This window comes from Synchiropus splendidus, chromosome 12, assembly GCF_027744825.2.
Source record: "Synchiropus splendidus isolate RoL2022-P1 chromosome 12, RoL_Sspl_1.0, whole genome shotgun sequence".
Taxonomy (NCBI): domain Eukaryota; kingdom Metazoa; phylum Chordata; class Actinopteri; order Syngnathiformes; family Callionymidae; genus Synchiropus; species Synchiropus splendidus.
In genome coordinates this window covers 13,908,231-13,921,016 of record NC_071345.1, presented here as the reverse complement: position 1 = coordinate 13,921,016, position 12,786 = coordinate 13,908,231, and the positions used below count along the sequence as shown (strand labels likewise).

The following is a 12,786-nucleotide window of genomic DNA, read 5'->3' as shown; positions in this document are numbered from 1 at the left end:
GGTGCTGTGATTTGAGGCCAAGTGTCTTGTTTTAATGCTGCCTCTGAGTCCATGGGTGCACACGCTGCAATTCACTTGTCATCTTCCTGGACGGAGAAGCCAAACCACCGCCATCGTGGCTGGCTGGCTCTCATGTCTGCAGCTGCAGGTCTACTCTGCAGGCTGGGCTGCAGCATCACAAGCAGCCAGAGATTCTGGAGAAATGCTGGCTTTCTTCTGTCATTTTTAAATTTCTTAAAGTAAATGAATAAATCTTGAATAGAACGTCTTCTATTTGTTGTCATAAATGCCCACGTTGGCGCCGATCAATCGATGCAGCTCGATCCACAACATTTCCATTGCATCGAGAGAGTGACTTAGAGTCAATAATAGTCTTTGAGAAGAAATTGAGAAGAAATAAATAAATGATTACTCTCACTTGTGGTTACATTACAGTTGTGTCTGTGTTTGATACAATATATAACACAACTATACAATACACAATTGTTTCAATCATTTGTTGCCCTTCAAAAAACAGACATGTTCACAGTATTTTTCTGTGTTTTACTGTCTCTTTTTCCTCCACAGCATCTATTGCTTTTACAGTAGTGAGACACATGGAGCAGTTCATCATTTTAATGACCATACCAGCCTATGTCACTGGCTCAGGATTCACTGTCTGTACCTGCACACGCTTTCTTTTTTTGTCTTGTTCATTTGTCTCGCTTGTTTTTGTTTTGTTTTGTTTGGACTTTGAACACCTAAGTTCCAAGGACAATGTTCTGTTGTTGTTAAATCACATCCATCCAGGTTGTAATGGCAGTTGTCAGGATAATGACACAGGAACCAATGTTATAAATGTTATCAATAAAGGTGTTGTTTTTCCTAAATATGAAATGAAATTCATCTTCTTTTTCCAAACAGAAAATGTTTATGTGTGAATCACGTTCAGTGAGGCATCACAATGAAGGAGTGAAAGTCGATGGCCCCAGACACCAATGGTGCCCTGGAAGAGTCCAAACAGCCTCATCCACCTGGAGCTGGAGGACCAGCTCTTGACCCATCCATATCTCACTCAACATTCCCCAGGTTGATGATGTCATTCTGCCAGTTGAGGGTGACTTCACTATGTTCCGACTATTTTGGTTGAAAAGGTCCGCAGCTGTCATTTAAATGATTCTATGTGTTTCGGTTACGTCTCTTGTGTGATGATTTAGCTTCAACCCCAATGGGCTTGGTTCACCGGATGTTATTCTGAGAAGTTTTACTTTTATATTTACTCGCATTTATCCACATGTTCATATTTACCTTTATATTTTACAAACATTTATTCTTACCATTTAATCACAAATATTATCATACATTTAATCTCATCATGAGTAGTGTTCATCATTTCACTGTAGCAAAATTCTATTTAATTTATTATTTTATCCATTTGGAATAAAAAGGGGGAATTGTGATGGAAAAAGTATTCTCATTATATATTATATAAGTTATATATCAGAGCACAAGTCGCGTCGCACAAGACACATGGCAGCTAGGATGATAACAACAACAACAAACATGGAGGAATCCCTGAACAAAAGCAAACAAAAGCTTCTGTTTGTGTTTGTTTAGGGATGTTTTTCGCTACACATTGGCCAGGGTTTCCACGACTCTGAATGTACTTGAAATTCTTATAAAACTGAAATTCTTACACAAATATTTTCAAGACATGAAAAGAGCTTTAGATTTTATAAGGTGATATAAAAACTTGAATATAGCCACCATCGTGATTTACGGTGCTACTGTCAAACTGATGCAGAATAAACAACATTTTGTTGTTTAAATGTATGTATGGGTCCATCATTGGATCCAGTAATATACTATATACATTCAAATTGAAAAATGTGGCTTCTTGTGACAAATATTCTTTTACCATTGAACTGCGATTAAAACAGAAGCTGTTTATTTGTGGATCACGTTCAGTGAGGCATCACAATAAAGGAGGGAAAGGTGTTCCACGGATGTATCAAGGAAACACCTTCACACATCAACAACTGTCGACACAAAACTGACGCTGTCGGCAAAATGTCAATATCAGACGTCCGTAACTGTATGTGTATAGCTTGCAAGCAGAAGACCCCAACAGGAGAACAGCATCTCTGAAAAGGGTCAGTGGTCCCAGTCAAGAGGTGATTACACAGGTGGTTCAAAGTACATGACACACAAGAGACGAGTCAATCAAACACAGAGCAATGCAGCTGTTGATGCCAAAGACAACCAGCTTTCAGTGAAGTCAGATATTCCCAGCACAATCTGAAGCATGGCGTGAAGAGCGCCAAGGGATTTGTTGCATCACTTCATTAGTTTGTTCTGAAGATGCCATTCATTAGTCGTCCAGCCAAACCTGTTTTTCCTGTTCTTTTATTTTAATTGAATGTGTACTTTTGACGCTCATTTAAAAGGCAGCAGTTGACCAGAGAAACAGATGCTACTGGACTGGCCAACAGGAACATTTGGCTTCAAGGTACAAGGTTTGGTACATAGATGCAGGTCAGGTGAGAAGCTTCTGTTTGTCTTTCTGACATGAACTTGTTTCATTGTTTCACAGACTGGACAGGATGAAGGGCCTGTGTTTTTGGCTGCTGTTCCTTGTGCCTTCATCAGCATCTTCACTGTGGGATTTACCAGTTCCATACACTCTTCATAGAGGCCTCGGTAAATGATCATAATCTTCTGCTTCAATAACCAATATCATCGCGCTTTGATACATGATCTGTATTTTTTAACAAGACCTGAATGTGAAGGGAATCGTCCTGAGAGCACTGGATCAGTTCAGGCTGAAGTCATGCATTGACTTCACTGTCCGAGAGACGCAGGACTATTTCATTCACGTCCAACACCAAGACCGACAGTAAGTTCCTCTTCACTGTGTTAAAAATGTAAAAAAAAAAAAAAATAATAATAATAGAAAAGGAATCCAGTCCACCAGACATATATTATAAAAAAATCAATTGATCCTTGGCAAGATCAAATTTGAAAAAAAAAAAAAAAAAAAAAATACAAATTAAGCAAAAAATCCCAGAGGAAAAGTAAAAATGATGGAATTGATGCTGAAAAAGAGAAACCTAAAATTGAGAAATGAGGGATTGTCTCCTGGTCTTCCATGTTGTGAGCGTTATCTGCAGTGTTAGCCAGGTGGAGCGTCACCTGAACATAGAGTGAAGTGAGGAAGAGCCATGTTTATCCATACGTTCCCTTCTGCCTGAGTCGATGATACATGATGGCGCCTGAGCACGTTGTGAGTGTTGCGGTGTTGTAATGTAGCATTCAAACCTCTAACTGAGACGACATGTCGGAGTATAGACCAACAGGTTTGTGTAAGACGTGTGGAATGTTTCAATGACTGATATTCTTGATAAGTTTAAACCAGAGAGACGTCGCTAACATGCCACATCAGTGAGGAAGAAAAAAGAAGAAGAAAGGATGAAATTTAAAATTATTATTATTATATTATATACTTAAAATTATTCATAAGAACGAATGAGTAACAGTAACAGTTACTTAAAAAGGGTACATGGTGAGTGAGAAAATAGCTCAAACCAAGATTGTGAAGGAAAGTATTGTACTGTATGTGAAATATCTATTTTTAAAATGCTTTATAGAAAAATGTATTCAAAAAAAGCAACTATTGTGAAATAGAATCTGAGACTCTGTATGAGGCTAAAACTGTACATTCAATTTTAGGGGTTTAGTTATTGTCATTACAAAGCTGAGATATATATCCAGAAAAGAATCAAGGAGGACGTCTTTTTAAAGACAAACTTGTTGTTGTTTTTGTTTCCTCCACAGGTGCTCCTCATCCGTCGGACAACAGAATTTGGAAAAAGGACAGAATATCTCCCTCAGTCCATACTGCAGTTCCATCAACACTGTCGAAGAACACTTCCTCCGCACTCTTGGCTTCTACCCCGAACACGTCCGACCTGACAGAGATGATTTCATCACCATTGTTTACGAAAACATCCAAGAAGGTTCAACTTTTCTCCTCAAGAAGAATGATTGTAAATTGATTTAAAGGGCAGAGAAGAGAGACAGGGGTTTTCTGAGAAGCACTTGCTCTGCTCATGAAATATCAGGAAAAAAAGCAAATGTGTAGTTCACAACGTATTTGCGCCTCAAAAGAGCTTGATGGTCCTTTAAGTGCCACTTTATATCCTGAATCCAAAGCATGCCAGCCTCAAGGCTTCTGGTCCCAGCACAGTTGATTGTCTATAGAAATGTAACCAAAGAAATAAGTGATGCTTCTTCATGGCCTGGTGAGTGACACGCATTTTAAAATGTCTTTCAGGGAAGTCAGAGATGTTCAATATAGTGAATGACATCAGCACCCAAGGATTCCCGTACGACTACAGGTCTGTGACGCATTTTGGATCACATGAGTTCAGCAAAGTATTCGCTCCCACAATCCGCACCAAAGACCCCAAGTACCAAGACGTGATCGGCCAAAGTGAGGAAATGAGTCCAGGAGATGCCAAGAAGCTCAACCTTCGCTACAAATGCAGTAAGTAGGAGGAATTACAACACGTTTAATACACAATGCAATTGAACAGTAGACTGGGTGAGAAGTTCTTGTGCTGATCTGAAACTGTTGGTGAAGTTAAACGATAACTGTCTGGCATGTGGGGCGTCAACAACCAATCCATCAAATCTATAAAAATCTATCATTCAAAGTGCTGAACGTTGGTTCAAGAGCAGAGTCGTCTGACACGTGGCGGCTTGTGCCGTCTCTATGACCCAGGTTTGACTGATCTGATGAGGTTTACACTGCGATCCAGACAGTAGAACTCCTGCAGTGATGTCCGGCTGCTTGCTCACATGTGGAAGAGCTGATGAGCTTTGTGGACTGCAGCGCTCGATTTCTACATCCGTTTGAGCTGTTGTTCCCACACAGTCGTTTCCATCAAGCAAATATCACTGGAGCTCAGACTCTGGACTCTGTTCCAGTGAACTTCAGATGTAGACCGTGTGTGTGAGGGAGACGAAGGTGAATATATCAAACAACCATCCTTGTTTCTAGTCCTCAAACTATCTCACATGACATTGAAAGACTCTGTTAAATGACGGGAAATCTCAGTGTAATGTTTGTCAGCTCCAGGCCACAGCACAAATGGTGAGGCCCACTGCAGCTGATCAGTTGGAAGAGTGGCTCTGCTCACGGAAAGATGCACGACTCGATCCAATGGAACGAAATCTTAAATCAACACTGTAAACAAAAACCTGTTCTGATTTGTATCTTGGTGCTGCTCTTTTCAAAAGAAATGATATATTGTTCCTGAGAGCACCTCCTCGAGGGCCACTAAAACTTTTTTGGTCGACACCTTTGGGCCATGAGACGCTCAGTTTGAATACACTCGCCACCTATGGTGGCAGTAGTGAGTCACTGAATTGACCTGCCAGCTGCAAATCCCTGATAGTTACCAACTCTGGAGAAGTTCTTGAAAAGAAAAATGATAAAGAAAGTGATGCCACTCCCAACATAAAAAGAACGTCTTGTCTCTGGAGTTGATCGCTGCCACGCTACTGCCACCTGCTGTTCCACTAAGATCATTGCATAAGCTCAAAGGACACAAGTGTTGGGAGGGTCATTTTTAAAATGTATTCCATGACAGATTACAGAATTCATCCCCACACAGTATTTCGTAATCTATTCCGTAACATTAGTTAATGCCAGTGAAGTATTTAGAATTCTCTGGATTATTATATACTGTGATTCTTTTGAGAGCAGCCTGGTGTCTTCACTCGATCAGAAGTGGTGAACAAACCTTCTCTCGGCCTGGGTGACCAAGCCAGTGTGGCTGAAGATGCAGGGGCCAACAACAAGCGCTGGAATGTCACGAAACACCTGAGGTCTCACTGGTCTGAGGCTTGTTTGCCCATAAAAGAACCATGAATGTTTCAGCCACAGGGTTCAGAGAGCGAGAAAAAAGCAGCGGTGAATCTGGAAATGACGGTGTCCCATGAGTAGCCAATCACAGGATGCGTACGAGTCATGTTCAACGAAGCCAGAAGGCCCTGCTGTCCCCAACTCATGATCTGATTGGCTGTGGCAACGATCCATCACCTGCAGGTGCCTGTTCACTCAGAGTGCACAGACGCCTGCACTGTTGATTCTCAAGGCCTCGACTGACTTCATACAAGCTGGCGACACAAGCTCGCTGAATTCTGATTGGACAAAAACTCTAACCTAGAAACACACACTGAGATGAACTACGACATAAATATGAAGGACATATTCAGTGGAGAATAGATATTACAGCAGAGAAGGCCTTGCTGGCCCTGACGCCCCGCCCTTCTTTGAGGGTCCGTCAATCCAAGTGTTTTATCGTGAAACATTTAAACACAATGAAACATTCTGAAAACTGTGGCCAAACCTTTGATCTGCTTGACTTTGTTCCACGCACCACTGCAGACGACAGCGTTGCCTTTCAGCTGTATTGTGATTTTTCCGACGGAGCCATGTGTCACATGACAAACAGCTCGCGTGGGAGCACCAAATGGGAAAGGGTCACGCGTGCTGAAGGTGGGCCGAGCTCTGACCACACCAGTCTTCCCAGTGTCACAGCAGAGGAAGGTATGTTTCTAAACACAATGCTGACACATTTTCCTCCTGGTCTTTTCCAGCATCATTAACGTTGCTCTAAAGCAGGATTGTATTTTTCCCCGCAGGATTTACACCTGAACCTCCACAGGAAGGTGAGCGCCTTTTACTCTCCAAGTTTTCCAACATGACCGAGATGAAGTTCCATATTCGGACACTTGGCTGTGGCGCAGGTCACTTCATGCATGTAAGCACGGCGGCTGGTGAAGCAGGCGACTCTGCCTGGCTGGAGACCCCCAGAATGAAGCCCAAGAGACAGGGTCACCTTCAGTGTCTGCAGTTCTACTACTTCCACAATGGGAACGCGGACGACCAGCTGAACATCTGGATCAGGGAGTTCAACAATGAAACCAATACAGCACGTCTCATGGGACAAGTCACTGGTGAGCAGCTGACCCTCTGGTTTTATCAGGTCCTGGTTCACAGTCTACATTGAGAATTCAGGGTGACCTTCACACAGGAATCCACCCCCTGAGCTGTTTTACATGATTCACCACTTCATATCCTGCTACTTTCACTTGGCATCAGTGAGAACTTCACTTTCCATTCTCTCATCCAAGGACCACCAACGTCCCACTGGAGGATCCACCATGTTTCCCTGGATGCTCAGAGTGAATTCCAGGTGGAGTTTGAAGTTCAAAAAGGAAATGGAAGCTCCTCTGGTGGCATCTCCATCGATGACATTAATCTGTCAGAAATACAATGTCCTGATGTGACCATGCAGATTGATGATTTTGAGCACGTCTTGACCACAAGTCCTTCCCGCACAATCGTGTACAGCCCGCGGCACTACTCCAGTGGTGGCTACGCATATCGTTTCGCTGTAATAATGGTTGGAGATATTTTTGGATTGCAAGTGCAACTGCTGTCTGGCCAGAATGATGATGAGCTGACGTGGCCATGTCTGAACAGACAAGTGACAGTGCATGTGGTGGATCAGACTCCCAACATCCAGCACCACATGTCGATGCAAAGAACCTTCACCACTTCAGGTGATTGTGAATTTAAGATCTTTGGAAGCCCGTTCCTGCCAGGAAATAGAAAAAAGGCTGTGCTTAGCAAGCGGAACCTTTTTTTCCCCTGGTGGACATGGGCTCTATAGAGAATGTCTTTTTTTAATGAAAAGTGAAACCTATTTTGAATAAACAGATTCATCTCTTTGGGACAATCCTCGCAAGGTTGGGAAAAAAATTGAGACCAATGACACTGAGGAAGTCTTTGCCAACACCCGGAAAACAATCATGTCACGAATTTCCTCTGAGTTGAAGTCCCTCAATTTTCTTAAAGGAGAAAGTGCTGTTTTTGCCTTTTACTTCCGAGGTAAGGCAGCGTCACCGTCTGCTGAAAATGACATGAGAAACTTTGGACTCTGGATATCTAACCCAGCAAAACTGGTCTGTTCCTAGATATCACTCCTCTGATCAATGGAAGTTCACTTCCCAAGGCCAAACTTGGACCAATGGCAGTGAAGCTCACACCAAAAAACCAAAGAAATGACTCATGGACGACACGGTACAGTTTCCTGACTTCACCCTGCAGTTACAACATTTATCTTCCTGAATTACAGCTATGTATGATCAGAAGTGCGACCACAGTGTGATACTTTGAATCAGTCTTCATTTTTCCCTCCTCAGTGAGCCGACAACAGCTCACCCAGCGACAGCTCACCCAGCGACAGCTCACCCAGCGACAGCTCACCCAGTGACAGGTCACCCAGCGACGGCTCACCCAGCGACAGCTCACCCAGTGACAGGTCACCCAACAACTGACCAAAGGTAACACATTTTGTGTGCAGCAGCAAAGTCAAGCAATTAACAATGTTTTGTGGACATATATTTAATAAGCACAAGGTTGTTTTCCGCTTCTGCGTAAAAATACGTCAAATCTGAACAGTGAGTTCACAACAGAAATGTGCTCTGCCTGGTTTTTCGTTGAGCTCAGTCCAGTTTCCTCCTCGACCAATTAGATCACAGGACTGAGGAGGACTTCTGTTGATCCAAGAGACGTTGAAATGAATCTTCCACACTGTTTTCCATACATTGTGTGTGAATGTTTTGGCAGTTTGACTCTGTCAGCCCCAGACGGTGACTTTTATATTTTCCTTCTATTTTTCAAAGGCCGCCAACCACCATGAGCGATGGAGCTACAGTTGGCAGGTAGGAGGAGTAACAGTCGGGAAGATTGGGCATCACCATAATAACTGCTTGGAATATACTTGTCTGTTTCTTCCGTCTGTCCTTCACACCTTGCGCACGCCACCTCACGATGTTTGATTCATCGCCAGTGCAAACGGTCCAAGAAACAACAGCAGAACGCTGATGAACTATTTCTACCTCATCGACTGAATTGACTTTTTATTTATACAGCCATTCATTTATCAGATGGCGAGGACGACTGTATAGTGCGATCTTGGTTTGGTGGGCGCATGACACTGTTCACCCTGCAGCCACTTCTGAATTCCTGTTTTATTTTATTAGTCCTACACAAACTAGTTCATCCTGAATTTCCATGCCTTTTTTCAAAAGATGATGGACGGACAGACGGACAGACAAGAGAAGCAGTTGCTTTTGTTAGCCAGGAAAAAAGTACTCAGCTCTACTCTGAGTCTGAGTGGTTTCTTTTTTTTCTTTAAGGTCACCCATGATCCATAAAACATTGGATGACAGGTACAGTGAGCAGTGCTCCGTCACAACTGTTTCATTTTCTTCTTTTCATTTACTTCTTCCCTCTGTAACTTACATAACTTTGCAAAAAACCTGGAATAGCATGAACAACAATGACTGACTGACTTTATTCTCCATTTTCCAAAAGTTGCTGATCCAGCGAGTGAAACGCTCAGTTGGATAGACAAAACTGTCAGACACAGAACTTGTGTGGAAACGACCCACACCATAACTGAAGAACATGTTCTGCCTTGGTTTATTTTATTTATTTTTTATTTTGTTTGTTTTATTGAGTTATACACAAATAGTTCTTACTAATTAGATAATTGCAGTTGACTTAAAAATGAATAAATATAATAAAAAAGAAACCATATACCGTATTTTCTGGAACTTTATGGCGCGTACCGCAATATTAGCCGCACCCACAAAGTTTATGAAGGAAAATAGATCTTTTTCTTACCTAAGCCGCAGCGTCCCATAAGCCGTGGATGCACTGGTGCTGTCTGCGCTGCAGAAAATGCATGACTTCTCCTCTAGTTCGAGATTTGAAAATAGGGTCCAGCATCGAGACTGACTCATGAAACAATCTGGGAAATCTTCTAAAGTTGAATCATGAACTCTCATTTTACTTACCTTTAAAGTGTTCAAAATGCGCTGTTTTCACCCTCCAGTCGATCGTCTCTGACACGTGGGTGGAAACAGCGCATTTTAAGCGCTTTAAAGGTCAATAAAAGACCCGGATGTCATCGGTTTGATGTGATGAGGCTCAATAATTTTGCCAGCAACATAAGCAGCTGTCTTCAACCTCTTTTGTGAAACTTCCCACTCTGGACATTTGCAAAAGTGTCTGATTCAGCTGGCCAAAGAATGCTGCCTCTGACACACAGAACAGCAGCGGATTCGGTCAGTTCCGTCTAAAAGCGACACCTGAAAACGGCTGGTCATCTGGCTCGGTGAAATTAATGATTATTTCTTGGGCAATATGCTTAGCATTCCGTATGTGTCTGCGAGTGACCGCTGGTTCCTGCAGTTTCATGAGCACGGAAAACTCTCTGTCCTCTGTCAAGTGCTGGTGTTTTAAATATTGTATGTAATTTGTGGCGTTGACGCCTTTTAATGTGCATGTGCTGCAGGATGCAAACTTGACATGACAGACTGAATAAAAACTCCACAGTAGACAGGCTGTTGCCAAGCGAGCAGCGAGTCAGCAGGAAGGGAAGGAGGAGCAGACACTTCACAAACCGCGGGCGGTGCTTCATCAGAGCGCCGACTGTCATGTGATCGGCAATGACAGGCAGAGATCGGCATTCACCGATCACGCCGAGGTCAGCCTTTCATAATCGGTGGCCGATCGATTGGACCATCCCCAGTAAAAATCCATATATTAGTAGCGTTGTTGTATAAGCCGCAATGGTTCAGACTGCAAGAAAAAAGAAGTGGCTTATAGTCCAGAAAATACGGTATAAACAATCGTCCAAAGAGTAGCTTTCTTTATCCAGAGAAAATAAACAGTGTCAGGAAATATTCATTGAATTTTTTTTTTCTTTTAGGAGACCCAGGACCCATGAAACATTGGATGACAGGTAAAAGGTGTTCCACTCACAGAAATGTCTTTTTTCTTTTCATTTGCTTCTTTCCTCTGTCCATCACATGAACTTTCTTCCATCAAACCCCATCAAAATTTCCATCTCTAAGTCCCGAACACAGTAATCTCCATTGGTCATGATGTCATCATCCTAGTTTTTGCTGCGCTCTTCGCTGCTATTTAATCTCAAGCCAATGCAGGCCACGTAAAACGTCTTCGAAGGTCAGATTTGGCCCCTGTGCCACATAAATGGACTCAGATCAGACTGTATAGAGCACAGCACGGATGCTTTGCTGCCATGAACACTTCAAGTACTTTGGGTTGTTTTTCTTCTTTTTCACAGGAGCATTTTTTGTTTCTCTCCTGCGATGATGTCGTCGCCCATCCTCATCCTCCTGTCAGCAGTGCTGCTCTGGATCGCCTGAGTGGAACCACCAGCTCATGCTCTCCCAAATAAATGTGGATTTTCTGGTGCGGGATTGAATGACAGGGTTTAGACATTTGTCTTTGTCGTGATTTATTTTGGTGATGGGTGTTTTACCAAAGCAAATAAATGCAGTCAACCTCAAATGATTTGTTCCCCTGGCTTTACATTCCGTGATGCTATTCTCAACATGGTTTTCAGAATTCAGACCGGAGACCAAGGCTTTTAATCCCTGCGCTGCCCACTGAGGTGAGAGGGAGTGTGGCGCAGACAATGAATGGAGGATGAGGCTTTCACCATTAAAACATATGTGTGTGGATAACAGCCTCCAACTCAGCCAGCAAGATTCCAAAATTCGATACCAACACTCAAAGAAAACTAAAAACTCCATACCATGTCCGTATTGAAAAGCATGACGATCACAGTGTTCATGATTTGGCGGTCGACATCCTGGTTTGTAGCAAACAGACACTATAAATGTCAATAATTAATTTCTGAAACTCTTGGGAATTTCAAATGAACAGTGTTGATTGACATCCATGCTGGTGCAGGAGGACAATATAAGCTAAGAGACCTTTCTTTGAAAACTTGTCTCCAAGAAGTAAAGCAGACTCCCCCAAATTTTCTTCTTTTCTCCTAACTTTAGGCTTCTTCTTGCGTCATGAGTTTGAGGAAGTCTGAAGCTCAAACTTAACAAACATCCAAAGGTCTTTCATCTGTTTTAGTTAACTATATGTTTTTTTTTTCATCTTGTTTTTCCAAGAGGTGTTGAAAGAAAACTTTTTTTTTTCATTCAGTTTAACTTTGTGCACCCCAGGCGACGACTTCCTTTGTTCTTTTTCTTTTTATATAGAGGACCCCACCCACCACGGAACTACTGCACAGTTGGCAGGTAGGAGGAGTTATGGTTCCAAAACCTCGACTTGTCCTGGAGACAACAGCAGCGCAACAACTTTGACGACTGGCTTCAACATCTTCGACTAAATAGAGAGGCCAGAAAAAGCGGCAGCCCAACTCTGAGTCTCAGGAAATTTGTGACTCAGATTGCATCACAGAAAATGACTCCGAACACGACACAGAAAAAAATCTGAGTCGGGGATTTAGTGTAAACACATGATTGACCTACGTTTGGTGGTTGAAAACAAGGAGTTTTTTTAATTGAAAAAGTAAAGAAAGAACTGAGAAGACGAATGAGTAACAAGAAGAAAAAAAAGGAGGAGCCAAAGTGAACATCTCCTTGCATGAAAATTATGAAAGACAAATACAGGGATGAATGTTTGGAGTGTGAATGAGTGGGTGAATCATCTTGGGTTTCCCACGACCGTGATGAATTGTGAATGTTGAGACACTGACTGAATGAGAAATGAGAAGAGAAAATGACATTTGAAATGGAGCGTGTGAGGAAGTTTGAAAAACACCAGAAAAGTGTGGCTGGAAGAAGCCCAGTGTAGAGTGGCGAAACAAATTAAAACAGAACAAAAGCAGGAAAGGT

The 12,786-nt window shown here is 42.4% G+C and overlaps 1 protein-coding gene across 1 annotated transcript; it reads left to right on the top strand.

Annotated features, from left to right (window-relative positions):
- The first annotated feature begins 2,115 nt into the window (after positions 1–2,115).
- On the top strand, positions 2,116–11,400 carry LOC128768546 (meprin A subunit beta-like). The gene is made up of 17 exons (XM_053881499.1): positions 2,116–2,153; positions 2,427–2,488; positions 2,573–2,679; positions 2,755–2,875; positions 3,814–3,995; positions 4,313–4,525; positions 6,434–6,595; positions 6,691–6,717; positions 6,796–7,005; positions 7,183–7,614; positions 7,772–7,942; positions 8,029–8,134; positions 8,257–8,397; positions 8,740–8,778; positions 9,256–9,288; positions 10,836–10,868; positions 11,214–11,400. The coding sequence occupies exons 3-17, from the start codon at positions 2,583–2,585 to the stop codon at positions 11,293–11,295; spliced, it is 2,049 nt and encodes a 682-aa protein (XP_053737474.1). The 5' UTR covers positions 2,116–2,153; positions 2,427–2,488; positions 2,573–2,582; the 3' UTR covers positions 11,296–11,400.
- Positions 11,401–12,786: the final 1,386 nt, after the last annotated feature.

Coding starts and splice junctions, on each gene's coding strand:
- LOC128768546 (XM_053881499.1), top strand. CDS start 2,583: ATGAAGGGCCTGTGTTTTTGGCTGCTGTTCCTTGTGCCTTCATCAGCA. Junction 6,596..6,690: donor CAGTGTCACAGCAGAGGAAG/GTATGTTTCTAA, acceptor TTTTCCCCGCAG/GATTTACACCTGAACCTCCA. Junction 6,718..6,795: donor ACCTGAACCTCCACAGGAAG/GTGAGCGCCTTT, acceptor GCTGTGGCGCAG/GTCACTTCATGCATGTAAGC.